Source organism: Rhagoletis pomonella, unplaced genomic scaffold, assembly GCF_013731165.1.
Source record: "Rhagoletis pomonella isolate Grant_MI unplaced genomic scaffold, Rhpom_1.0 Rhpom_scaffold_00001, whole genome shotgun sequence".
Lineage (NCBI taxonomy): Eukaryota > Metazoa > Arthropoda > Insecta > Diptera > Tephritidae > Rhagoletis > Rhagoletis pomonella.
Window position 1 is genome coordinate 51,661,058 of NW_023458555.1, and position 27,081 is coordinate 51,688,138.

Consider the following 27,081-nt stretch of genomic DNA (forward strand, 5'->3'; position numbering starts at 1 on the left):
TTGATAGAAGTAAATTTGTTTTCCATTTCTTGTGTGTCATTTTGTTAGAACTTTTCATTTTTCTTGAGAGCTCTTTAAGGTTTAACTGCGAATGAAAACATTGTGCTGAAATATGCAATGCATACTCACTCACTGTTGCTTTTTACACTTTACAGCATAAGTTAGTTTACCACTGACAACAAGCATTCGAAGATTTAATTTTCTAACTTCGAATTCGTTCCACCAAAATGAGCTACATGATAAAAATACAAGTTCAGTTAAATTTTCGGTATTCGAATTATTAAAAAAATGAGAAACCAGAAATCGACGAAAATGAACATAAAGTGTAAAAATTTCATGGAATTATTTAATTTATTCATATTAAAATTCTTTTTTAAAATGTTTTATAACTTTTGAAACTTGAGTGCGTCTTGTGTTTATAGAACTTTTTATTAAACAAGTAATTTTTAAGCAAAAAGCAAAACCGACTTCAATTCTCATATACAAATTTAGGAGTACCATTAATTTTTTCACGATTTAATTATCGGATCTAAACCAAATTACGGGGCGACCCTTAAGGTACCATCTTTCCCCTAAAAAAAAAGAATTATTGGAATCAGTTTCCGCGGTCCAAAGTTATGCGGTGGCATACATAAAAGACGAAAAAATAACTCCGAAGAATTGATAACCTCCGCTTTTTTTGAAGCCGGTTGAAAATGTTTGAGTTCTTTGTAAATTTTATTTAAAAAAAAAAAAAAATTTATGAAACTTCAAAAAGTTTATTTATTTATTACATACTCTACATTAAACTAGCATAAATGTGTTTTTAAAAGCATATTATCTGAAGCGAATTATCAGTATCTTTTGATGATATATACAGGAAAAGAAACGGTACCAATAGCCATGTTTAGGCAGTTTCTTACAGATCACATGACTCTGAGTAGTAGGCAATAATTGCTGAAATGAAATTGAAAGCACACAGGTTACCTGGACTTCCTATAAGATGATAGGTACAACGCCATTCTTAAGTTTAAATAGAAAAGAAATGCCCTTTCGTATAAGGCATCCTAAGACCACTGTCTAATTGGTTTACACGATATAAGACAAGGGGTGAACCATTGTCGTGGTACAAGACCTTTTATGCCATCGCCGGGTTTTAAGTATACGAAAAGGTATTACGTACGCTTGGTAAACCGTACTTTCAAGGCCTTGTAGAGATCTCACAGGTTATACCCAAGTGATCTTTCTAAAATCAAAAGGGATCAGTAACTCCATTTGGTATCACAACGGGTCTATGTGTGCGAAAGTTTTACTATCCATCCATTCCAACATAATCTAACTTTTCCTCCGATTTAGTCGTAACTATTGTTTGTGAAGTTTCGAAAAGAGTTTTAAATGTAAAAACTTTAATCGCTTTTTAAGTGAAGTGTGTTTTATTAAACACCTATTTAAAGAATAAGAAACCGATTTACATAGATACATAGATGTAAGTTTATTTCTTAATCATAATTAATATTTAAAGGCCATACAAAATTAATTCATTCATAAACTTCCAAAAATCTCTTTCGATTTTTTTGAACCAAAAGTGGTTATTAAGAGAAACAATTTCAGAGGAAAGCCTCTTTAAGTTGCCATGAACTTACAACTTCAGCACAGCTCCAACGGCACTGATTACATTGCGCGCAGAAATTCCGAACATATCGATGAGCACATTTGGTGGGCCAGAGCGTGGCACTGTTGGCACATACAAATGTTTCACCACAAAGTCACGGTGTTCAGCCAGCACACTCAGTACTGCTTCACCCAGACCGCCTTGTTGATAGTGATCTTCAACGACAACAATGCGACCACCAACGGCGCGTCCGTTCTTGATGATAAGCTCAGAATCCAAAGGCTTAATGGTGAATGGGTCAAGGACTCGTGCATGTACGCCACTCTTCGCAAGTTCAGCAGCAGCATTAAGGCATTCATAGAGGGTGATACCAGCGCCGATCAACAGCACTTGATCCTTGGGTGATTGCTTCACAATTTTGCCCTTTCCGATCTGGAGCAATTCATCGTTGCCATAGATGACAGCGGTGTTTGGACGCGATGTGCGAATGAAGCAGACACCCTTTGTGTTGGCTGCCAATTCGACGGCGCGCTCGGTACTTACAGCGTCGGCGGGGTAGAACACGGTACTGCCTGGAATGGAACGGAACAAGCTAATGTCTTCCAAACCCATCTGTGAGGGGCCGTCCTCGCCAATGCTTACACCGCAATGAGAGCCAACAAAGTTTACATTTGTCTGTGAAATGGCGCCCATACGAATTTGATCGAAAGCGCGAGTGAAGAAAGTGGCGAAAGTAGAAACAAACGCGATTGTGCGGTCACGGCACGCAGCACCGATGGCGACACCCACAAGATTTTGTTCAGCGATGAAGCACTCGATGTAGCGTTCAGGGAATATATTCTTCAACTTGTCCGAGAAGGTCGAGTTCTTGGTGTCACCATCCAAGGCAATGACGCGGTCGTTGTTTTGGCCGATCTTGGCCAAAGCAGTTCCGTATGCCAAGCGTGTGGCAATTTGATCGCCTAACTTGTAGTTTGGTGGTGAAGACAACTTCACATTTGTGATATCCACCACCGGTGCAGGCTTCAGCTTAGTTGGGCTCTTGGGTGGAATAACGGCGTTGGCATTAACAATCAGTCCTTCCAAGTGCTTGATCACTTCGTTGGCTTTATCGCCTAAGGGCTTGCCGTGCCAGTTCTCCAGATCCTCAATGTTTGGGAAGAATTTACCTTTGTACGTTTTCGCAATAATGGCAGTGGGCTTATTTTTGGTGGTGGCAGCTTCATGGAACGCCTTGCACAACTCTTCAACGTCATGGCCGTCGACAACCAGGGCATTGAAACCAAAAGCATCCAAACGTTTGCGATAAACTTCCATTTGATGTTGCAACGAGGTGGGTTCAGATTGACCCAAACGATTGACGTCGAAAATGACGCACAAGTTGTCCAACTTGTAGTGGCCAGCAAAGTGGAGTGATTCCCAAATAGAACCTTCTGCGGACTCACCATCACCGACAACAACATAGGTTCTGTTAAAATTAAAAGAAAAAATATTAGCACTACTATATGTACCTACGAGTACGAAAACTGTGAACATGTCAACCGGGCCACCAAACCTTTTCACCAAACTTCGCATAGATTTTCTTTGTCATATGTACTTTCATCCCATTATTTTGAAATTGATTGAAGTGTTGTATACAAATTTGCAACTTTTAATATTTTTTGCTGACAGTATCTGTATAAATAGAACTTGTTGAGCATTTGTATAGAAAAATTGCGTGAGACTGTCAGCCACAAAAAAAAAATGCCAAAAACCAATGCGATTTTCAGCAACTTGAAAATTGTACATACTGAAAATCTAATTTAAGAGTTTCGAATTTGTATGCAACGAAAAAAGTACTTCTGAAAAATCTGTGCAAGGTTTCGTGGTACAACTACCCGTTTTTGAGATATTTAGGTGGACCAGTTGACATGGAATGCACGATTTTTGTAAACATACATATAGCTCGGAACACTTTGACGACAGCAAGCGACAAGCAGCATCTGCCAAATTTTAAATACACACGTTCTTACGGACACAATTATTTTGACGACAGCACGACATCTTGGCTGCAGGACTGCAATTGTCGACGTCGCCAAATTAAATCTATTTCTAATTTTGCCGGCGACAATGAGTAGATGTAGTGCTGCAAAATTAAATTGTCGCAAAATTAATCACATATTCTTGATTGTTCATGTTTTTCTTATTTACTTAAATAAAAATACACAATTTGTGAAATAAATATACCAAAATGTCACACTTTAAAATCGGCTGTTTGCTATGTCGCTGAGGTCTTCAAAATGTTTAAGAAGCTGGCTTCAAGGCGACATTTGTCGACAAAATGATGTCGCTGTCGTTACGTCGTGAAGTTGCAGTCGTCAAAGTGTTCCGAGCTTTAGCATAAATAAAGACAACGCCCTCTTCAACACCTACCTGTAGTCGGCCTTATCGTAGTTCTTGCCTACATACGCCATACCAGCAGCAACAGCAACACCCTGACCCAGAGAGCCGGTACCAACATCGATGAAGTTCAAACGTGGTGTTGGATGACCTTCAAGATCGCTGTCTATTTTACGCAAGTTCTGCAATTCCTCAATTGGAAATAGACCAGCTTCAGCCCAGGCGGCATAAAGAATTGGGGCAGAGTGACCCTTGGACAACACAAAACGATCGCTTGAGGGATCACGTGGGAATTTCAAGTTCAAACGCAATGTGTTGAAGAACAAAACCGACATGATCTCGGCAATAGAGGCACATGATGTTGGATGGCTGGAAATAAAAGAAGTGTTCCATTTGTTAAAAATCATAAAAATGCTTAAAAAGTTGATGTAATGTGGAACGCTTTTCCGTCATCCCTTGTCAAATTTGGTTTGGAGACAAACCGGTTTCGGCGTTGTGCCATCTTGAAAAGTTATTTTGTCATTAACGGTTGTTTAAAACACAGGCTAATAAAGTCTATAGGGACGAACTTCTGCATGTAGAGCTATGGTAGAAATATGTAATTATCAATAGTTATACCACTTTTTAAAAATCGCTATAAACAGGAAAAGAAAATATTGATCTTTATGCAACCGCAAATATGACCTTACAGACTAGAAGGTGTAAATTCATTACCGTACTCTTAGCTGCATTTTGTATAAGCTCTACTTCTGCGTTTACCAGGCTTAGTTTCGATTGAGTACGAAATGTACTATGCTGCTAGATAATAGGATACATTCATAAAATTCCTTCCAGACATATAGCAACCTAATTGAAGAAGATTATGAGTTATCGCGCACTCTTCATAACTCGGTCAAATCCAGTCAAGGAGGTCACTTCAATAACATTTCATTACCATTTTCAATATCTTCGTGAGTTACCAATGGCTGTTTACCACGGATTCTCTTAAATCAAGGTAGTCGAAGCTGAATGGAGAGATATACAATATTTTTGAATATACCGAGCTTTATACATTTTAAAGAACGCTCTACTTCAGAATTTGGGTGAAGAACGTTTATTTCAGAATTTGATTGAATGCCCTATCTCAGAATTCGGTTAAAAAACGCCCTATCTCAAAATATGTTCATTATGTTTTCAGTTGAAATAGGGCGCTCTGTTATCAAATTCTGAGATAGGGCGTTCTTCAACCAAATTTTGAAATAGGGCGTTCTTAAAAAATTTTCTATGATAGGGCTTTTCAAAGATTGATTTACGAAAAACTTGAATAACTGGGCCAAAACTATTCTGATTTAGACTTATGGAATCTCAGTAAGAGGGTAATTTCCCACTATTTTTATCTCTGTCCAAAATAAAAGTCTTTCGTGTCCCTTTTATCAAATGCCAACATTTCTTAACTCAACTTTTCACGACGTTCGGTCATCCTACCTTTCTCTTTCATCCTTTGAATGAGTTTATTAGCAAAGAAATAAAAAGGGTGAGAAAATACCTTTCCAATGATGCCTCATCAATGTTAAGCGTTTTTGTAAAACGTGTTGCTAAAACGCTTAAAATTTACGATAGAAAAACAGAATAAAAGTTTTGTGTTATAATTCGTACTATGTTTTTTTTTTTTACAGTGTAGCGAATGAAAGCAATCGCACATTCTGCGAAACAACCGCAGATTTTACGAAAATATTTTCTTTAAATATACGAATTATTTTGTGCATTTTACTAAAATTTCGTAAAAAAAAAACAAGGAAGTGGTACGAGGTTCTTTAGTAAATAGTACGAAAATCGTTAGTAAATAGTTAAAGATCTTATGTTTCATATTTTCGTAGTATGTTCGAAAACGGTTTTGTACAATTAACGAAAACTTTTGTTGCTCAATATGACGAAAAATTTCGTAAGATGTACGCAAGTTTTCGTTATATTAGTTGTGTTTGTTTACAAATTATCCAGTAACTTGCCAGAAACTCTCCAGTAACTTTATTTCTAAGAATTCGCTCTCATAGAAAAAATTTGCAAACAAGTACGCGAGCGCTATTCCAGTAATAAGTTGCAAGTTTCATGAACAGCTGATAAATTGGTTGTTTATTCGCAGCAAATTCCTAATAAAACAATATATTTTATATTTAAATAGGTTTATTTTGTGAATTTCAACAATAAAAACCCACAAACAGTTTCCTTATTTGTTTAAATTTCATCCAGCAACATGCGATCAGCTGTGTTTCGTACTGGCAAGTTCTTACAAGTAAAAATTTATCCAGTAAAATCTCGAAAAAACTTGCACTTGAACTGTGATTTTTCGCTCTCTCAATTTCCCCTACTTTGCACGTTTTTGCCTACGAAAACGCCAAAACATGAAAATTTGTTAAAACTTTTACTGGATTTTACTGAAAATGAGTAAACAAATGCAACTATTATTTACGCAGATTTTATTTTCAGTGTTGAACTACTCGGCTACGGCCATTCGTAAATTTCCAAAATTCATTACATTAAAATATACCGTTATAAATACACTACACATAGTTCTGCTTTTCTCGGATCGCTCAATTGGTTTCATATTTCAGTAAATGCACTTTCAAAATACGCGTTGCTTACTGGAATATACACAATTTTACCATTAACTTCGGAAATCGCGTACACTCCTGTTTTAAATCTAAAACAGTTTCAAAAATGACAGAGTTTTTTAATATGCTTACTATTTTAAACGTCAGTAGAACCGCATAACTTTGGACCACGTCAACCGATAATTCTTTTTGCTTCGGAAAGGTAGTGTCTCAGAGGTAGTCCCATACTAATCTGGACATCACATATCTATGTGTATGTACTCCCGCCAGCAACAGGTAGGAGGTGAGTAAAAGTATTGACAGACAACAACGTTGATCCAGGCTAACGGCGTAGTTGATCTAATCAAAATTGTATGTTCCCTGAAAGGAGGCAATAAAGCGGGTTAACGAGCCACGAGGTCGTGAACTCGAGTCCCACAGCCAGTTCAACTTTTATTTTAATTTTTTTAAACTCACTAAATTAGTTTTATTAACTATTTTTTTAATGAAATTATAGTTGTGGAAAGTAAACAAAACGAAAATAGTAAAATAAAATGCATATGTAAAAAAAAAAATTATAAAAATTATTGATAATCACTCGAATCGAGGATAAAACCTGGGTCCTACGGAATCGTAGTGCGCAGCTCTCACCACTGCTACCGCGAACGCCAAACTCGCTTAGTTTGTAGAAGGGGAAAACTATCGATAGTATTGACTATTGATACATGCCGATAGTATTGATGAACACTTGTCGGCCGCTGTGGTGTAGTGGTAAGCAGTGTGCGCTTTCACTCATCAGCACTTGGGTTCAAGCCCTGATCAAAGCAACATCGCAAAAAATATAGAAAAAGTTTTTTTCTTAACAGCGGTCGTCCCTCGGCAGGCAATGGCAAACCTTCGAGTGTATTTCTGCCATGAAAAATAGCTTCTCATAAAAATACAATCGCCGTTCGGAGTCGGCATAAAACTGTAGGTCCCTCCGCTTTGTGTGTCAACATCAAGGCGCACGCCACAAGTCGGAGGAGAAGCTCGGCCAAACACTAACATATGTGTAAGCGCCAATCTATTATTATTTCTATTGATGAACACTATCGATGTATCGATACTATCGCTCATATTTCATTTATAAAAAAAATAATAATTTTTATTAAAAGGTGCCGTTTTATGAAATTACATGTACTATATCTTGTGCAATTTTATTTGTTTGCATACAAATTTTTCTGAAAAACCTTCAGTTTTGTTCGGCGATCGTTAGTATTTAATCCGACCTTGCTGAAAGCTCTCGCTGACTCAACAGATGATGCTGCAATCCAAAGGTATTTGATACCAAATACTATATATGTATATTAAGCGTTGTTTTTGATGGCGGATAATATAGAGGATCCATAACATTAAACAAATTAATAAAACATTTATCATTAACTTTTCTGAACAGTTTAAGATCCCTGATTACCATTAAGAAAACTGCTTTATTTATTCCTTTTTACGTTGACTTTCATTATCATACGCATATTGTTAACACAAGACCATAATGTTTTAAAAGGTGCATGTCATTTTTGTCACACAAAAGGGGCTGCAATAAGGATGCGCGATTAATCGGTTAATTAATTTTTTGATTAATAATAATCCTGACGCTAAGCATAATAAGCAGCGCTGCGATAGATTTACTTTCCTTAGCTTTAGAGTCCTTTTTTTCTTGTAAGAAGAACTACCAAATCCTCATTCTCATTGGAAGAGTTACCAAGACCCATCGTTTTATTCATTTTACATTATGTGCCCCGGAGGGAGAGAGTTTTCTTATTGGTCTTACATTACAGCCGATAGTATCGATAGTTTTTTAAAAGACAAACCATCGATATATCGATAGCATCGTTGATATTCTTCCACCTCTATTAGTTTGTGCTTACTAGTACAGTAGACAACAGCTGGTTGTTTTGGCTTGTGTTGTCATCCTTCCATTCCTCTGATCCACATTGATTTTGAGGATTAGCTACCGGACTTATCCTGAACCAACTGCAGTTAATTTCTTAATAATTAAATTAACGAGTTGATCCGGGTCAACGCTGCCGTCTGTCTTTGCTGTAAGTTAAAGAGCTACGAAATTCAACATTTTCTGTAAAAATGTCTTTTTCAAAAATTGCATGCATTGCTATGTTATGTCATCTCAAACGAGGTGTTATGCCATGTCATTCCATCTCAAACATACTGGTTTAGCATGTCGTTGCTACTTAGCTATGCTGTCATTCGCTGTTGTGCTTCTGTAGCATATTTATAATACTGTTTGATCCTGCCTTGGATGAAAATATACTATAGATATTTTTAATTAGACAATTCTTTAATTTATAGGTGCTTAAAAAATTTACAAAATCTCTTCCCGTATATAAAATTTAATTAATAATGCTAACTATGTCGCATGTGTCGCATATGTTGCTTGTGTTGACATGCATAGATTTGATGCATGATTTTATTTCAATTATTCGTCAGTTTCTTCATATGTTATTGTGATACATGTATGAGCGACATAATAGGTTCGTTCGCGTAGCTGTTAATTGTTCATGTTTAACCAAAACTTACAACTTTTTGCGTTCGCGTACGCAAAAAACTTGCAAAGTAGGGGAAATTGAGAGAGCAAAGTGACATTTCATTATGAGGGGAAGCTGCTGGTTTCTGCTGGAAAAATTTTTGCCAACAGCAATTTGCCAACAGGAAAACAGCTGATCAAAAACAGCTGGTTGGCATTTACGCAAATTACAAAATTGAATTTGATGGTTTGGAAGATAAAGATTACAAAATGCGACTAATTAAACTTGTAAGAAATAAGTAGTTATTTGTTTAATCAATAAACTGTGTCAGTATAACACTTTGCGATGACTCTTTGTACGTTTTAAATTTTACACTTTTGTATGTAAACAAAAATTATATAAGCTGTTCGTCTAACTTGCAAGTTTCTGCAAATTTTCTGTTCGCGTACTATTTTGGATATGTCTCTCTTGTGAGAGACCAGATGACATTTCGCCGGAATTTGGCAGTTGGTTGGTTTCTGCTGGAGATTTTAAACGAACGCACCTAATATGAACTGGCACTTGCATGATGTGACACATGTCGCTATGTTTTATAGTTCAACATTTGCAGGCCTTTACTGTAAGTATATTGGACTGCGATGAGAATAGTAATGAAGCAATTGTCATTTTAAGTACATTTTGACATATTTATGTGGAAGAACAGTCAAAAGTAATCCTATCGTCTGTTGTTCAACGATAAGGTATAAAACATCCATGTCCAGGGTTGGTAGAACTCCATAAGCAAGTGCTAAAAATTTTGCCAGCGCTGGGCATGCGTGGTATTAAATGACAAATTTTGGCAGCAAGCAATAAAGGGGGACATGGTCTAATACAAATTCATTGTGCCAAGTATCCGAATCCGAATGGTTTGCTTTTAGAATCGCAATACAGAGTAGACCTCCAGAAGTTTGAAAGCAAAAGGTTTGAAATTAGGATAATATTAATGGAAAGTGGCAGGGTGAGCAAATCAATTTATTTTTAAACCGATAAATTAGGTTTTGATAAGTTATATTAGCAAAGACAACATGATTAGTTAAGGCACGACGAGTAGTGTTGACATTATTTTTGCTTTCGAATCCACCAACCTTAAGTACATCTATACGAAGACCGAATTTCTCCCAAAAGTGTTTGTTTTTTTTGGAAATTCCGTGTTGTCAAAGACCGTTCGTATATGTATTTTCTTAATACTGCACTCATAGCCTAAAATAAGCCAAACTCAAAAAAAAAAAACGAATCCCATTATGCAAAGAGAATACCGCAAAATTAAAGTAAAATCATTTTCCATAAAAAGCGGTAGTGGCTCTTCTGCAGAAAGTGGACTGGAAAGGGTCGTTGAAAACTGTGTTGTTTTCGTGTTTGTGCTGCTGCTTTTCGTTCCCTGTGATCAGATTATCACAATACGGAACTCGGCTTTACCGATTGTCTTTTTATTTGAAAATCTATTTCTGTATTAAGCTAAATTTTGTTTTCGTGCCGCAACTGCCACCCTTCTCCAACATTTTTCCATTTTTACACTTCGCGCTTAAAAGTTCAGAACCAATAATAATAATAATAATAATAATAGATTGGAGCTTACACATATGTTAGTGTTTAGCCGAGCCAATAAAAAAAATAAAAAAAATTTCGAACTGATATCATTAAACTGACTTCGACCGAGTATCATAAATTGACCTATAACATTAAGCAGACCTTAATACTCTGTTTAAAATATTTTTGTGATATTTATTTCGGGTTTGATTTCGAATTTTATTAGCTCCATTAGCGTTAGCATAATAAGAGCTGTCAATCTGAATTGCAGCGGCACCATATATAGCAAAAGAACGTTGCTGGTGGCGTATGCAGATGATATCGACATCGTCGGTCAGAAACTAAGAACCGTAACCGCAGCATTTTCTAGTTTAGATTCTAAACTTGTAAACGAAGCTAAAGAGAGTAGTCTAGCGGTGAACGAGGACAAGCAAAGTACCTCCTGGCAACATATAAAGAATCAACGCGTGTCCAGACACACTTCACTGTTGGCAGCAGCAGTGAAGAACTTTGTCTACCTAGGCGAAGGAATAACTCTTGCCAACATGTGCTACTTTGGCCTCTGTAGGCCATTATAAATTAGAGCCCTCTCTCGACGAACAAAAATTACGCTCTACAAGTCTCTTGCCATGCCCGTTCTTCTATATGGCGCAGTAAAATTTGCAGTATGTAGTATGTAACAACTAATACAGGGTGCTCAATGACCTTGAAATGCGCTACTGGATCGCTGTGAAACTGGCAAAATTATTGGTTGCCATTACAACTGAAGCTTATGATATTTTTCTAGATACTTTAAATTTGAAAGATTCGTAAGGTGCTTAACCAATTGTTTGATTAATATATGTACGAAATACTTCTAGAGTAAAATATGAGTTTCATCCTCTACATCTGTACTTAGAAACGTGAAGTTTGGTACCAGCACCTCTTTCGGCAAGAAGAAAAATTTTGGAAGGTGCCCCAAACCTTATCTCGGAAAAAATTTTTTTACCGCTATAATGTACATACATACATATATGCATATATAGGTATGTACTATGCATGCATGCAATAATCTATTTCAAGAATATATATGACACTCCAATATTTAATTGTATTCCTATGTCCATATGTGCATACAACTACACCGCAGTGGTTTTTTGCTTAATCGATAACAAACAAAACCATTAGTCGTTTGCGTGATAATGGAATAGAGAAATACACCAACTAAAATATTTGTTCAAATTTATGTGTATGTTATGATACTCATGCGTTTTACGTGCGTATTTAGGCAACGACATACATACATATAGTCGTTTAAAGTACAAAACCGCGTAACTAACATTTGCTGCCAAAACTACATACGCGGTTTGGCATTTTGTTGATATGCGGTTTTCATTTTCTTGATACGTGCAAAACCACGTATCAACAATAAGCAAAACCGCGTATCAACAAAAAGCAAAACCGCGTATCAGCAAAATGCAAAACCGCGTATGTGAAGTTGTAGAAATTATTTCCTAGAGCGTAAAAACACTCATATTTCTAAATGGTTCTCTTTTTTATAAAGCAATCGCATATCTGCCTAGTTTATTTCAGGACGAATGGATAAGGATTGAGCCAAGAGCTTATGTGAGCAAATCGAATTTTTGGCAGCCAATGTCAGTTACGCGGTTTTGCAGAATCACGATACGCGGTTTTGTACTTTAAACGACGATATGTTACTAAGTATGTATGTACATAAAATACAAACCAAAGTCATCATCAGATCTATAACTGAATAATGCTTGAAATTTCGACGATTGCAGCTTGTGTGCTGATAACCTAAGTACCGATAGCTTTTAAAGTGCCATTAGCTGACAAAACTTGTCGTTAAATTTTTGGTGAAGTCTTCTTCTTCTTTATTGGCGCTGTAACCGCCTTAGCGATTTTGGCCGAGTCCAAAACAGCACGCCAGTCGTTTCTCTTCTGTGCCAACTGAAGCCAATTGGAAATGGCAAGTGAAACCAAGTCCTTCTCCACCTGGTCTTTTCAACGCAGAGGAGGCCTTTCTCTTCCTCTGTTACCAGCATCGCCACCCGCGTTTATTTCTTTCAGAGCTGCAGCGTTTCTGTCCATTCGACGACATGACCTTGGCATATAATCTTTCTCTTGAAAACTCCAAGAGCCGGCTCATCAGATGTTTTCATTGCCCATGCCTTCGCGCCATACAGCAGCACAGGAATGATGAGTGACTTATAGAGCGCGGGTTTCTTACGTCGAGAGAGGACTTTACTCCTGAATTGCCTACTCAGTCCAAAGTAGCACTTGTTGGCAAGAGTGATTCTCCATTCGGTTTCAAGGCTGACACGTGATACAAAAATAGAAGGTAGTTTCATTTGTTTAGTAGTTGCGATCCCGTACGAGTCCGTACTAGTCAGAAATAGCCAGAATCAGTCAGATTTTACTGGAAATCGATCCCGTACTCGGTTCTCTGACTATTGAGAGGACAAAAAAGAGAGGTCCTCCCTCTGTCAGAAGTTACCAGGTTTAGTCCGAAGATTTTTTGGTGGTAAATTCTGGTATATGTGTCATACGATCAGCTGTGGTGTTTGACAGCCAAATTGTAAAGAAAAGAAAAGTTCGCTCTGCTAATTTATGTTGAAAAGTATTTAATTACTAATTTAAGTGGATTCTAATGAATTTGAAAGTATTTTTGGTTATTAACATGTGTGAGCTGATGTCTGTTTACATACAAAATAAGCAAAAATGTTCAACCAAAATTTGGAAGTTACGTTGAAGATGACAGACGTTACCATTTTTTACTAGAAAGCGATCCCGTACTTTTCATTGTTACTCTCTCGCTCTGAGCGAATTTTAATTTTTTTACAGTTTAACTAGTTTTAGTCTGAGGAATACGGGATTGCGCCTAGTCTGCTCCTTTGAACTTCGTACTAAAACCTGTGGAACTGTCAAACTACAATTTTACTCTCTGAAGTGAGAGTAAAAGGAGAACAGATGCAGTAGTGCACGGGAACGCAAAAAGCACTATTTCCTGTACAAACGTCAGTTGGTTTGTTTACATGTCACCATTGTACCAACACTGATTTGGCTGAAATATCACTAAATAATTATTAAAATCTATACATATTCAAATATTTCGTTGTTTACTTCCATTTTTTTCTACAAATATAAGGTTCTTTGCTTTCACCGCTTTGTGTTTTTGTTTGCACATTCAAATCAGCTGATTGTTTGACACTTTTCATGAACTTACAGGAAAACAAACTCCGGACTAAATCCTGTAACTTCTGACTAGGAACACTTGCTTAGTTTCTCTCTCAAAAGTGTTCCCACTTACAGGTTTTATGTCAATAGGAACGACTTCCTCTAAGTTCTGAATGAATCCTGTAAACCGGATTGCTATTGGAACAGACTTAGTCTGTTCTTTTGAACTTCGGACTAAAACCTGTGGAACTGTCAAACTACAATTTTACTCTCTGAAGTGAGAGTAAAAGGAGAACAAATGCTGAAGTGCACGGGAACGCAAAAAGCACTATTTCCTGTACAAACGTCAGTTGGTTTGTTTACATGTCATTGGTACAACACTGATTTGGCTGAAATATCACTAAATAATTATTAAAATCTATAATTCAAATATAAATATTTCGTTGTTTACTTCCATTTTTTCTACAAATATAAGGTTCTTTGCTTTCACCGCTTTCTGTTTTTGTTTGCACATTCAAATCAGCTGATTGTTTGACACCTTTCATGAACTTACAGGTAAACAAACTCCGGACTAAATCCTGTAACTTCTGACTAGGAACAGTTGCTCAGTTTCTCTCTCAAAAGTGTTCCCACTTACAGGTTTTATGTCAATATGAACGACTTCCTGTAAGTTCTGACTAAATCCTGTAAACCGGACTGCAATTGGAACAGACTAACTAATTTATAAAACTTCAAAAACTTATCTTTTGACAAAAATTTTGAAATGAAACTTCTTCTTGTATCATGGGCTGACAGTATTAAAGGTGTTAATCAAGAATGATAGCATACAAGATTGCGCCGGTCAGAGAGGCTTTTTGAGAATAACTTTTGTGTGGCGTCACACTGGTGCAATTGCGAGAGAGAAATGCCAAAACGTGAGTAAGAATGGAAGAAGAAGAAAAAATGTTGCAAGGAAAACGTAAACAAGTTGCACAAGTGTGACGTCATGCAAACAACGATTCTGTCAAATTCGTTAATAGAGGTATAGCGGTCCGAGATCGGCGCAACCTTTGTATTCTCTCAATCGTGGGTGTTACTGCTGTTTCCTAAATAAACGATGTCGTCTACTTTTTCAAATTTGTAGCTGCCAACAGTGACGTGGGTGCCATGACGCATTTGCTCTGACTGCTTGTGTGATGGCATGAGGTACTTCGTTTTGTCCTTGTTCACCACCAAGCCCATTCGCTTTGCTTCTCTATCTAATCCCGATAAGGCAGAACAGACCTTGTTTTTTACCGAGCCAGAGCGATTCGGTTCTGCGGCTCTTATTATCTTCTCCAACATCCGATTAAAGAAATCACACGAAAGGGAGTCACTTTGTCTGAAACCTCGTTTGGTATCAAACGGCTCGGAGAGGTCCTTCCCAATTTTGACGGAGCTCAACGTTATTTTACACAGCCGGATTAGTTTCTCGGGGATACCAAATTCACACATCGCGGCATAAAAACAACTCCTTTTCGTGCTGTCGAAGCGGCTTTAAAATTGACAAATAGATGGTGTGTGTTGGTCGATCCTATTTTCGCGGGTCTTTCCCAAAATTTGGCGTATTGTGAATACCTGGTCTATGGTCGATTTTCCAAGTCTAAAGCCACACTGATAAGGCCCAATCAGTTCGTTTACAGTAGGCTACAGTCTTTCACACAATACACTCGATAAGACCTTGTAACCTATGCTTAGAAGGCTGATCCCGGGGTAGTTGGCGCGTATGGGGCGATCGCCTTTCTTGTGGATTGGGCAGAGCACACTTAAATTCCAAAAAAAAAGGTATCCCCTCCATTATTTAAGTTCGTTCTGGACATCGGTTACAGGAGTTCGGCCTGGTCTTGAAACCTTCAGTAAGTCGCCTAACTCTCTGATAAAATTTTCTGGCGTTTTTCCAGTCGGTCAGCATCTCAAGCTCTTCGCACTCACGTATTTGGGCATTTATCTTCTTATTGCTGGAAATACGTCTCGCTTCCTTCTTCAGCTTCTTATAACGGTCCCACATGGCTCGCGTTGCGCCCGATCGCAGCGTGACCCTATAGGCGGTGTCTTTTTTCGCTGCGTTTTCTTGACATTCCTCACCGTACTAGTTGTTCTTTCGGGCTCGCTGAAATCCGACTACTTCTTCGGCGGCGGTATTTAATGCGCGGGAAATGTAGTTCCACTCCTCGGGCCCGGCAAAGTCGAATGGTGAATAACATGCTATTATTAGAGATCGTGTATTCCAAAACTGGAGGGCGTGATAACCAGGGGACGGATTTTATCGCAATTGCCTTTTTTTCTGCTAAAGAGATAGAGTATATTCGATTAAGAATGTTCTCGATTTAGCTTTCCCTGATTCCATATATACACATTTGATGTTGCCTTTTTGAATTAAGATATTTGCTTTTTTTGCCTATTGTACCTTGAAAAAAGTGATTATATTGCGGAAAAAGCCCTTATTCCTGATAATATAAAATTTTCAAACGTTCCATATTTAAATTGGGTGCCACTTGTATCAACTCACGTCGAACGCACGTTTAATACATTGCAGGCTGTGTTCTGTTACAAAAAAAAATCAAGTTGATAATGAAGAAAATCCATGATAAAAATATAGCAAGGTAGAACCGTTCTCTCAATTTGTCGCCCATGATTTTTTTTTAAGTTTGCCAACATTTTAAAATCATATAAAAGTGAAAATAAAAAAATTTTATTGTTCGAAATTGTTGTTGCTTGAGATTGAAAATGAAAATGTGTGTGTGAGTTTGTGAGTAAATTTAAATTTTAAATTGTTTTGAAACGACAAGAATTTTAAAAGTGACTCTCAGCGGTTCTACCTTACTATATTTTTATCAAGAGAAAATCGATGGATAAATAAAGAAGTAATAACCCTGTCAGCAATTGGAAGAGAATTTCATCGCCTATCGCCCGGATGTCACTTCTTCGTCACTATCAAATCATAAAAACAAAAAACCCTTCTGTCGCTTTTCTATCTTCTATCTAAGAGGTGCTTTGATGATCTTACTATTTGAAGATTTAAAAATTAGCAAGGCTAATCTTGAAAGTTCAATCAAGTAAAATTATATTTTCGTTTTAAAATTTTTTTTTAATTTTCAGTTAACATGCAAGCAGTCATATTCGTATAACAAATAATAAAATTACGTTTGGATTTTAATCAGATGCGTTATTCGATTTATTATGTTAATGCCTTTTTACCATACATTTTGGAACTGCTTCTTAAAATGCTTAATTGGAATTTCATAAAATATAAGTGCGTTTGAGCTAGAAGTCTAAGCCCAAAGCAGGACGAAAATGGCGTAAGTAATTCTGCGGCTGTGGTTGCAAGCTCAGAGGTACCCCGAATTTCCTATTAAGTTTTATCAAAAATTTAATCAACAGAAGAGTCTTCTTTATCACTTCAACATTTATAGCACAAGTTACTGTCATTCCAATCGAAATAGTTTCAAATTGCTTTATCGCTTTCGTATGATAAAGACGTGACGTCTTGGTGGAGCAGTTCTTCCCGAGGAATTAGTAACTTCCGCAATAGAAAATGCTGGCAGGGAAGTGGTCATATGAAAATGTCCAAAGATTTTTTGTATGCAAAATGAGCAGGAAAGAATGTTTCTCATACGCCATGTAAACTGAGTGGAAATTGTAAATTTTTAAAATTGAAACCCAAGTCTTTTCTTGAAGCGGAAACAAAGTGTATGTATGCAAGGTGAGTGCGAAAGGAACAGCTTTCTAACCGTAAAAAGGCAATAAGTTGACATGCCGCTTATCTAAAAATTAGATCCAGTAAGAATTTATTAGTGTTTGATGTAAAATGTAAACTAATAACTTATATTTACTACTGAAATACGAGTGCTATGTAAAAATGTAACGCGAAATTAATTTTGATATCATTCTATCAGATTTTCGAATTTATTTACGTCGCGCCAATGGCTTGCATTTAAACTCGATAAAATTTTTATAGATTTGGTTATTTTATAAGGTTAACCCAGTTTTTTGCTTATCAGGAAGGACCTAAAAACTAGTAAAAAATTACCTTACGAAATGACAATATGCCCTTAATATTTCCCAAAAATTACTTAAAACTGAAGAAAATTCCCAGAAAAAGGTTACGTTTTATCCCGACGGCCCTGCGCCACTCGGCAGGCAATGTCATACCTCCGACTGTATTTGTCAGGTTCTCATAAAATGCAGTTGCCGTTCCAAGGCGGCGTAAAGCTATAGAGAGACGCACATAACAAATTGGAGGAGAAGCTCGGCCAACGGCTTAGCAAAAGTGTAAGCGACAAAATATCCCAGTAGCAAAAGGTAATAGCTAGGAAATGAATTTGTAATAGCAAAAGTGAGGGCCTAACTACTGAATTCTTCGATGAATTTTAACACAGCCAATGTCCTACGAAATTCATATCTTACAAAATTGCAAACCTGGGAATATCAGTTTATCAGTTGTTTGCATATCTGACTCGCGCATGCAGGAAAATGAAATGATACTCAACTGCAAATCAGCAACTCGCATATGCAGGGATATGATTCCATCAGTTGAGCGCTACTCTGGTTCATATGAATTTAGTATTAAAATTTCTTGAAAAGGACAAAAACAAAAAATATTTTTCTCTTACAACGAAATGACCTCGTTCCCTGCCCCCGACCTATTACTAGCTCGCTTACTTTTTTCAGAAGTGAAACTTTGTGCTGGTGGGATCATTATTATTATGTATGTATATATACATATGTACTAACCAGTGTTGGAAAAATGTTATTCTGATTAATTATGAAAATCTAACGATTAATTAAAAGTAGCCGTAATCTATACATATAATAAAATTGTAACAGGTCGATGTCTGTCCATTATAGATATTAAAGAAAAATTAATGTGGGGTGTCTTTATTAAAGCACCAGATGCCAAATCAACCATTTTTAGAATTGTTGTCTGTCTGTCTGTATGTTTGTTCGCGCATCACTCGAAAACGAATGCATGGATTTGAATGTAGTTTTCACCGATGTATTGCTAGAGGTCTAACTTAAAATATAGGAAGAAAAAAATTAGAGAGTTGCTACCTGTTTGAAAATTGGAGTTTAAGTAAATTGATAAGAAAAAATGAATATTGCAATATGGGCGTCAAAAGAAAGAGGCTGAAGAAGGCTTACAGACAAAAATATTGTTTTAGAGTTGCCACCTGTTCGAAAATTTACCTTTAATTTAATTTATAAGGTAAATTATATATTGCAATAAGGGTATTAAACTGAAGGGGTTTAGGAAATTTTATTGCCGAAAATATTTTTAGGGAGGGCTGCCACCTGTTTGAAAAATCTTATTGTATTAAATTGATAAAATAAATGAAATCTATATCTTCATCTATACATATAATAAAATTGTAACAGGTCGATGTCTGTACCTTATAGATATTAAAGAAAAATTAATATGGTGGGTTTTTATTAAAGCTACATAAGCCAAATAAACAATTTTTGAATTGTTGAATCTCTCTCTGTCTGTATATTTGTACGCGCATCAGTCGAAAACATGGAATTGAATGCAGTTTTCACCGATGTATCGCTAGAGATCTAGCTTCCAATATAGAAGAAAAAATTAGAGAGTTGCCACCTGTGTTTAAAATTTCAGTTTAGGTCAATTGATACGGTAAAGTGAATACTGCAATATGGCTGTCAAAAGAAAGAAATTTACAAAGGCTTACAGCGGAAAATATTTTAGTGGAAGGTTGCCACCTATTTGAAAACTTTAATTTAATTTAATTGATAGCATAAATTAAATATTGCAATATTGGCATCAAACTAAAGAGGCTAGGAAATTTTAATGCTGAAAATATTTTTAGGGGATTTGCCAACTGATTGAATAATAGTATTCATTAAAATTGGTTAAATAAATGAAATACTGCAATACGAATATTAAACTAAAGAGGATTAGGAAGCTTACTTTTGAAAATATTCTTGAAGCGGGTTGCCACTTATTTGAAAATGTAATTCAGTAAAATTTATAATATAAACTAAGTGTTGCCATATGGGTATCAAACGAGAGTATTTGAGAATAATAAAATTGCAACAGGCCGATATCTGTACATAATAGATGTTAAAGAAAAATTAGTAGGGGGTTTATTAGATCAACAGAAGCCAAATATAAAATTTTGGTATGTTTGTTTGTATGTTTGTAAGCGTATCACGCAAAAGTTAATGTATGGAATTAAATGCAGTTTTCACCGATGTACATATTGCAAGAGCTCTAATTGAAAATATAGAATCCATTTTTTTTTGTTTTAGTTTATCGTTGATCATTATTCCTAGGTATTTGAACGTATTAACTTTTTCCAGTGCGTCGTTGTTTATATTTAGAGTTAGCAACGGACCGTTCTCAAAATTTCGCCTTGATATAACCCAAACTTTTTTTTCTGTGTGGAAAGTTTTTCGCTAAAAAAATTAAAACCTTTCGTGTTTGCTGCCAAAAAATTAAGAAATCTGAGACGTCACGTTTTACAATTTCATACAGTTCTCTTTACAATGTATTTCACTAAACTACTAAACGGCTGCATCAACTTGGTTCATATTTGGCAACACGTTGAAAATAAATATTCTGACCAAAAATTTACTCGGTATGTAGCTCGGGATATTCCTAAAATTCATATACAGACTGAAACGTAAAAAGCCAATATATCTCTAAAACCAATTACGCTGGGGAACTGAACTTAGCACTGATGCATATATTGCAAATGCATTGGGAAATGAGCGTCGCTCCTTCCTTCCATACAAACTGAACTTCTCATATAGTAGCTTATCTCTGGAACTTCTTACGCTAACGGCCTGAAATTCTACACAGCTACTAATGTTATCAATACCGTAGTTATGGCGAAAAGTGTTAATTATTGGAAAGACTGGATCGATATACATTTACGTAAACGTGCAAGTATCATTCGATTGGGAACCATTTTCTCCTAGATTTCTTAATTCCGTTGAACTATTGTAACTTTGTCTTTAATTTTCAGTAAGGTAAAATTTATGTGAAAACTTTGAAGAATTTTTTAAGTTTTTCACAAAGAATGGAGCTTTGCTTTTACGAGTTTCGCTATAAACTGTCCTATCTACATACCTATTTGCATAAAATGATAGCCGTTTTCGCTGTTCGGAATAAACTCAAAAACCACTGAATAGAGTTCCGTCACATTGTCGGAGGTTATCTTACATACATACATATATGGTCCTATTACATGCTACTAACTAGAAAACTCGCTAGGTGGTGCTGGAGTAGAGTCATTCATAAAAATCGTATTTGTTAACCGATTTCGTTCAAATTTTAAATGTGAGCTATGTACCTGTGTGATGGAAAATTCTTTTGATAAAAATTTACCCGATTAGTGCCGCTGGAGTTAAGGTTGAAATTCATAACACGTATTCATTTTATGATAAGCAACGGTTTTGCAGAAAATGAACCCAATGGATGGCGCTGCAGCCAAAATGTATAGAAACCCCGTGTGGTTGGTCTGCTTTGGCCCTATGTTTAAGTTATACGAATTTAGTTTTCAGATGTCTAAATGAAGGATGGGGTTAAGTTTTTCTGACGCCCACTTGCACGATCATGCGGTCTTGCATATACCCAGAAATCAGTTCATAAATTTTACCACGAATTGTAAAAGTGGCGAATTAACAAGGAAAGATCACCGTAGGTATATCAATTGCTTCATTTGAAAGATACTTAAGAGATCACATGACTCATTTAGCAAAAAACCGGACAGCGAGGATTCTTGGCCCTCCTATAACAGAAAACGCACTTCTGTGCTCTTGAGTTTCCCTATAAGAACTGTTATTGGTATACGCATCGCACCAATGTTGTAGTTGCAAGATCATGCGAAAAGATTACGCATGCTTGGCGGAGATCTCACAGGTGGAAATAAGACCATCAGCAAAGCTCATGATACCGAAAGGGATTGGTATTCCATATGGTATCACAGCGTTACTATTGGCCTATGTGTGAGTAGGATACTGCGCCTTAGTGGTTTCAACTTAAATCAAAAATTTTGACTTTACAGACTAATTTTGTTTTCAAACGCTCTTTTGCATTGGCCAACGCAAAAGCTCTTATTAGGCGCCGCGAAGTAAGCGGGAATTGGCTAGTCATCAATACAATTATTGATTAAATTTTTGAATAGTAATCATCCATATTGTGATTACGGTTATATACTTTTATGGTGATTTCGTTTCTTCCAAAAAATGTTGCCCTTGGAAAATGTGTTTGATGTTACACTTAACCTTTTAAAAGGGCATGTTTTGCCTTTTTGTCCTTGTCTTGCTCACGCTTTTCATAATATTGTAGGTTTAAACAACCATCTCAATTTCAGGGCAATCATCGGTAATCGCTTTTAGTGTTAACGTGTTCTAGAAGGCATAGCGTTATAATGCCTTCGAATTTTTTCGCTTCTTTTAGGCATTGCAAATGTCCTACAATAGTTTATTTATTTCGCTTCTCCGTTTCATTTCGGAGAATGCAAAGTAGAATGTCCTATAATATATATATATATTTTTATTTAATTCGCTTCTTTACTTCATTTCGGGGAATGCAAAGTAGAATGTCTACAATATTTTATTTGTTTCGCTTCCTTGCTTCATTTCAGGGAATGCAAAGTAGAATGTCCTGCAATATTTTATTTGTTTCGCTTCTTTGCTTCATTTCAGGGAATGCAAAGTAGAATGCTGCATCGTAGTCAGCTGAAAAATAGAATGAATATCCAAACATTCTTTTTCTACCGTTACTTTCTGTGGAAATTTGTCTCGCATAAAAATCATGTTTTGCTTTGTTCAATTTGCAGCGAAGTTGAAGTCAGTCAATGAAGTGAAGTACAAGAGTGAGGAAGTACAATTTTAAGCTTAATTAAATATGCATGTATGTACATACCGATTTTTAAGTAAAATATAAATGCCTAACTACATATATATGTATGTATAAAAACTGATTTATAAAAATTTTAATTAATTTTAATCTTTTAAGACATTTTGTGATTTCAATTCAATATACATATATAAGTATGTACTTGTCTAGACATTCTACATTAGTTTCTCTGTAAGGCATTCTTTGTTCGCTTCTCTGGATTCGGTCTACCCATGTGTTCTCCCTTCGTTCGAAGGTAATGCTGCGGGTAAGGGCTTACGGCCAATGACATGCCCATGCTTAAATAAGGCCTTCTTGAAGCGAAAGTGTAAGCGATTCCCATCGCCTAGCTCGCTTCCATTTTCGTTTCTGTGGTACTCGTGTTTTTTGCTGGGAACAAGCACATAAAAGTATAAATATACATAAATACATATGTACATATTAATTTAGCTGTTGACTGAGAGAACTAAAGTCATCGGCCGGCATTCGGCTGAACACATTTATGCTCTCAGAAGTTTGTAGTTAAGCACTTTAAACAATATTCCATACTGCCATTGGTGAAGTGCAAGCAAATGCATCGACACATATTGAGGTTTTTAATATCACCTTTCTAATCTGAATGCTAAAAAGTGTTATTGAATTTGTTAGACTAAGGTCAAAGTCATTCAAGCTCCAGCCCCTTCTATAATCGTTCGAGAATCAAATATTCAGCTAACTCTTAAATGACGTTAGCTCACTTGTTGGTCCGCATACGTTTACTCCCTGTTTGGAAAAAGCGATCAATATTAAACTGGTTGTATTGTAGTAAATTCTCAGCAATGCTTGCTTGGTACTGTTTTTTACATGTAGTACGAGAATGCCACAGAATGAATATTTACCAGAACACGCAAAACTATTTCTGAGCTCATCTTAACCATATGGGAAAGGGAGTCTTGGCTGTGCCTTTTGCATTTATCCTAATTAAATAACTATCTGTCAAAGTAAATTTATAAAAGGTAAGTTCCCTAGTAGGGGTACAATAAGTATTGCAAGTTATTCTAGTGAAGACTTCTGTTACCTTTGCCTGCCTTATTTTTTATTTTATTATTACTCTAAATACAGTACAGTGAAACCTCTCCTAACGGACACCTCTATTAGACGGACACCTCCCTTGGGCGGACATTTTTCCCTATACCAAGTTTTAAGTATAAATTTCGGAACAAATTACTCTCTCTTAAGCGGACACTCTCTTGGCCGGACGCGGACAGTTATTTTGCATAAAATTGACACAAAAACTCTATTGGGCGGACGCGAACCTCTTATCAACGGACATTAAGATTTCTTTTCATAACAAATCAAACAAAAACCTCCGTTGAGCGGACGCGAACTCCTCATAGGCGGACTACTAAATGGAAAAAGGGGACTTCCCGCACAAAATGTGATTGTTATGCACACATTTAGTTTGGTTTGCGCAGTGGTTTAGGTTCGTTATTTGAATTGTCAGAAACCCTTGGAGACTGATAAAAACATGAAAACTATTGATGAAAAAGGTACTGACACTGAAAAAAATTAAAAAATAAAACGTACGTCAATCGACAATTTCCCAGCTTTTTATGTAATGAATCTATGGTTTTATGTAGTTTATGGACTAAAATGTAATATTTATTTTTATTTTGTTATTACTGAATATGTACTTACGCACATAAATGAAATGTGCACTTTTGAAAAAATACATGCACATTTTTGTTTGAACGATGTAATATCAATATCTTTTATTCAAATAAGAAATAGTGACTATTCAATTAATTAAAACATTAAAAAGTTCTAAAATAGGCTTCCCCTCCATTAAGCGGACACCTCTCTTGGGCGGACAAAAAATGACTGACGGTGAGTGTCCGCCCAAGGGAGGTTTCACTGTATTTCCCGGATGTTTGCACAATCGAAAATACACTTGATTTTGGGCTTTTAAGCGCGATTGCTTGTATGGAAATCCCGCTTATAGGTTCTAACTGTGCTTATATTGAAATCCTCGGTTATAAATGCATGCATACGGTTCATCAATGTAATAGAACCAAACGAACTACTACTTTTATCTTTAAAGCTCACTTTATATTTAAAGGTTGGATTAAAAATAAAGCTATGTCTAAAGTTAAGCATTTCTATTATCGGGTTTTGACGCATGCATGTTTCTTGGCTGCAAACCGAAGAAGAGTCAGACTTCAGATTACCCTATGAAGACGTCTTCAGCGATTCCAATTGGGACCTAAATTTATATGTGATATATGAGACCCTGGCATTACCGATTAAGTGGGTGAGACTGAAAAAATCGTTAATTTGATTATAAGGACCACCCTAATGTACATATTTAAATATGGAAACTTTGTTTTAATTTTTCTAGAGCATTTAAGCTGGAAATACTTATAACCAGGGTGATTATTAGCGAGATATACGGTAGTAACAAGATTTAAAGAAATAACTACATTTTAATCTCATACAAAAATTAAAATCAAAAGGTCAGAATTTCCTACCGGGTTATCCATTTTTTTCCTATAACCTTGTTAAAGTGACGTTTGTTTAGCGCAACTCTATTAGAACCTTGCACACAAACAACATGCATAATCTCACGCCATCATATCAGGTCGTTACTAATGCCTACGCTCACACCTATACTTATCTACTCAATTTTTAGCACTTTTCATGAATGTCAACAAAGGTCAATTCGCATTTTAATCCACTGATGGTTAAAAGCAACAGCTATGGAAAAGAAAAGGAAGTGTAGAGTTATGGCTTATCAAGAAAGTAATAAATAAGTAAGTGTATATGAAGGGTTTTTGCGGAACCACGTGGCTTCAGTGCAATATAAAAATTTGCCGGTCACCCCTGGTTCATATACAGGCTTCTCACACTCATTTAGTTAGCTCACTCTCATCAACCGACTGTTAAAATAAAGTTATTCATAGTACACAAAAGTACGTACATATGAGCCGTTTATTTTGAAAGCGGCATAAGTCACTTTACACCACTTATGCTTGTATATGAACGCGTCCGTTATTCGTTGAACTTCATCCACTGATGGTAGAGGATTTTGTCGTTAGTTTACGAAGATAGAGCTACTAATTAGAGATGCCTTCAGTTACAAGTAGCCATTCATTTAACCGCAAGAGGTACGAAGTGACTTATGCCACTTTCAAAATAAACGGCTTATTAGTATGTGCATTGCCCGTACGTATGTTAATACATTTATGTATATGCATATACCCGTACATACATTTATTTAATAGTGCAAGGTACGCCATTTCGGGCCTTTTTAAGTTTTTGCAAATCACGCCACTAACTCAAATAACTGTTCTTTTTAGCAATAGTCTAAGCAGATTTTCGGCATGTAGACATTCATTACAAATTAATTACTAATCTTACCCGGATTTCGATGCCTGTGTTGATGTAATAGAATGGATACGCAGACGATGAGCGATATCTTTCAGCTCCTGGATGGCTTTTGCTTCAGGCTTGTGGTACGACATTTTTACACTTTTGTGATTGACTTCGTTGAATGAAAATTTTCAAAGGAAATTATTTGCTGAAAATATTTAAGAATTTGTGACAAAGTCGCGTCCACGTCCGTTCTAAGCTAACCAAAGCGACTGGCGTACAAAAGCGAACTGACGATAGAGCCTTAGTAGCTTACCCCACTAACCGGTTGCTCAAGCGTTTCAATGCTTGACTTGTGGTAGTTGGATTGTATTGTAACTTTCGGTTCATTTTCTCCCTACTTACTATCAGCTCCAGAAAACGTATGGAAAAGTATCCACGCTTGAAAGTCAATGCAAATGTATTGGTAAGACAGAACGAAAGCGGATTAATACCCTGTAGAGAAAACTTGAATGCACCAGTGAGACGAAAGTTTTTTTAATCGCGGTCATTGCTGAATTCATAGTGTTCGACTGCGACTGTATCTATGGCATATGTAAGTAAAGAATAGGGCCCGTTGAGCTAGAAAAACGGTGAAAGAAATATTTGACACTAGCTTATTTGAAAACTTGAAAAATTTCTATAAGATAGCCGAACGTCCATAAAATACAGAAAATAAAGCGAGAAAGCTGCTTTATTACTACACCTGTTTTTAATTTCACCGTGGGTAGAGATGTCGCCTATAATTTCGTGTGTCACAGGTTCAAATTCCGGCACATGCATTAATTAAATCATAGAAAAAAAATGTATACTATACAAATAGCCACGGTGACCTAATAACCAATGTCCATAACGTACTTAAAATATGGAGAGAACACTTTTCCACCGAGCCCCAGTCGATGACGACGGATCCGGTGCCTGACTATGATGAGGTACGAATTGCAGTTACTCGGGTGAAAAACAATAAAGCTACTGGAGCTGACGGTCTACAGGCTGAGCTATTCAAGTATG

The 27,081-nt window shown here is 36.3% G+C and overlaps 1 protein-coding gene across 1 annotated transcript; it reads right to left on the bottom strand.

The window, feature by feature from the left end:
- Positions 1–1,389: 1,389 nt before the first annotated feature.
- LOC118746145 (transketolase-like protein 2) lies at positions 1,390–26,362 on the bottom strand. The gene is made up of 3 exons (XM_036479932.1): positions 26,080–26,362; positions 4,004–4,339; positions 1,390–3,059 (listed from the first exon to the last, which is right to left on the bottom strand). The coding sequence occupies exons 1-3, from the start codon at positions 26,181–26,183 to the stop codon at positions 1,619–1,621; spliced, it is 1,881 nt and encodes a 626-aa protein (XP_036335825.1). The 5' UTR covers positions 26,184–26,362; the 3' UTR covers positions 1,390–1,618.
- Positions 26,363–27,081: the final 719 nt, after the last annotated feature.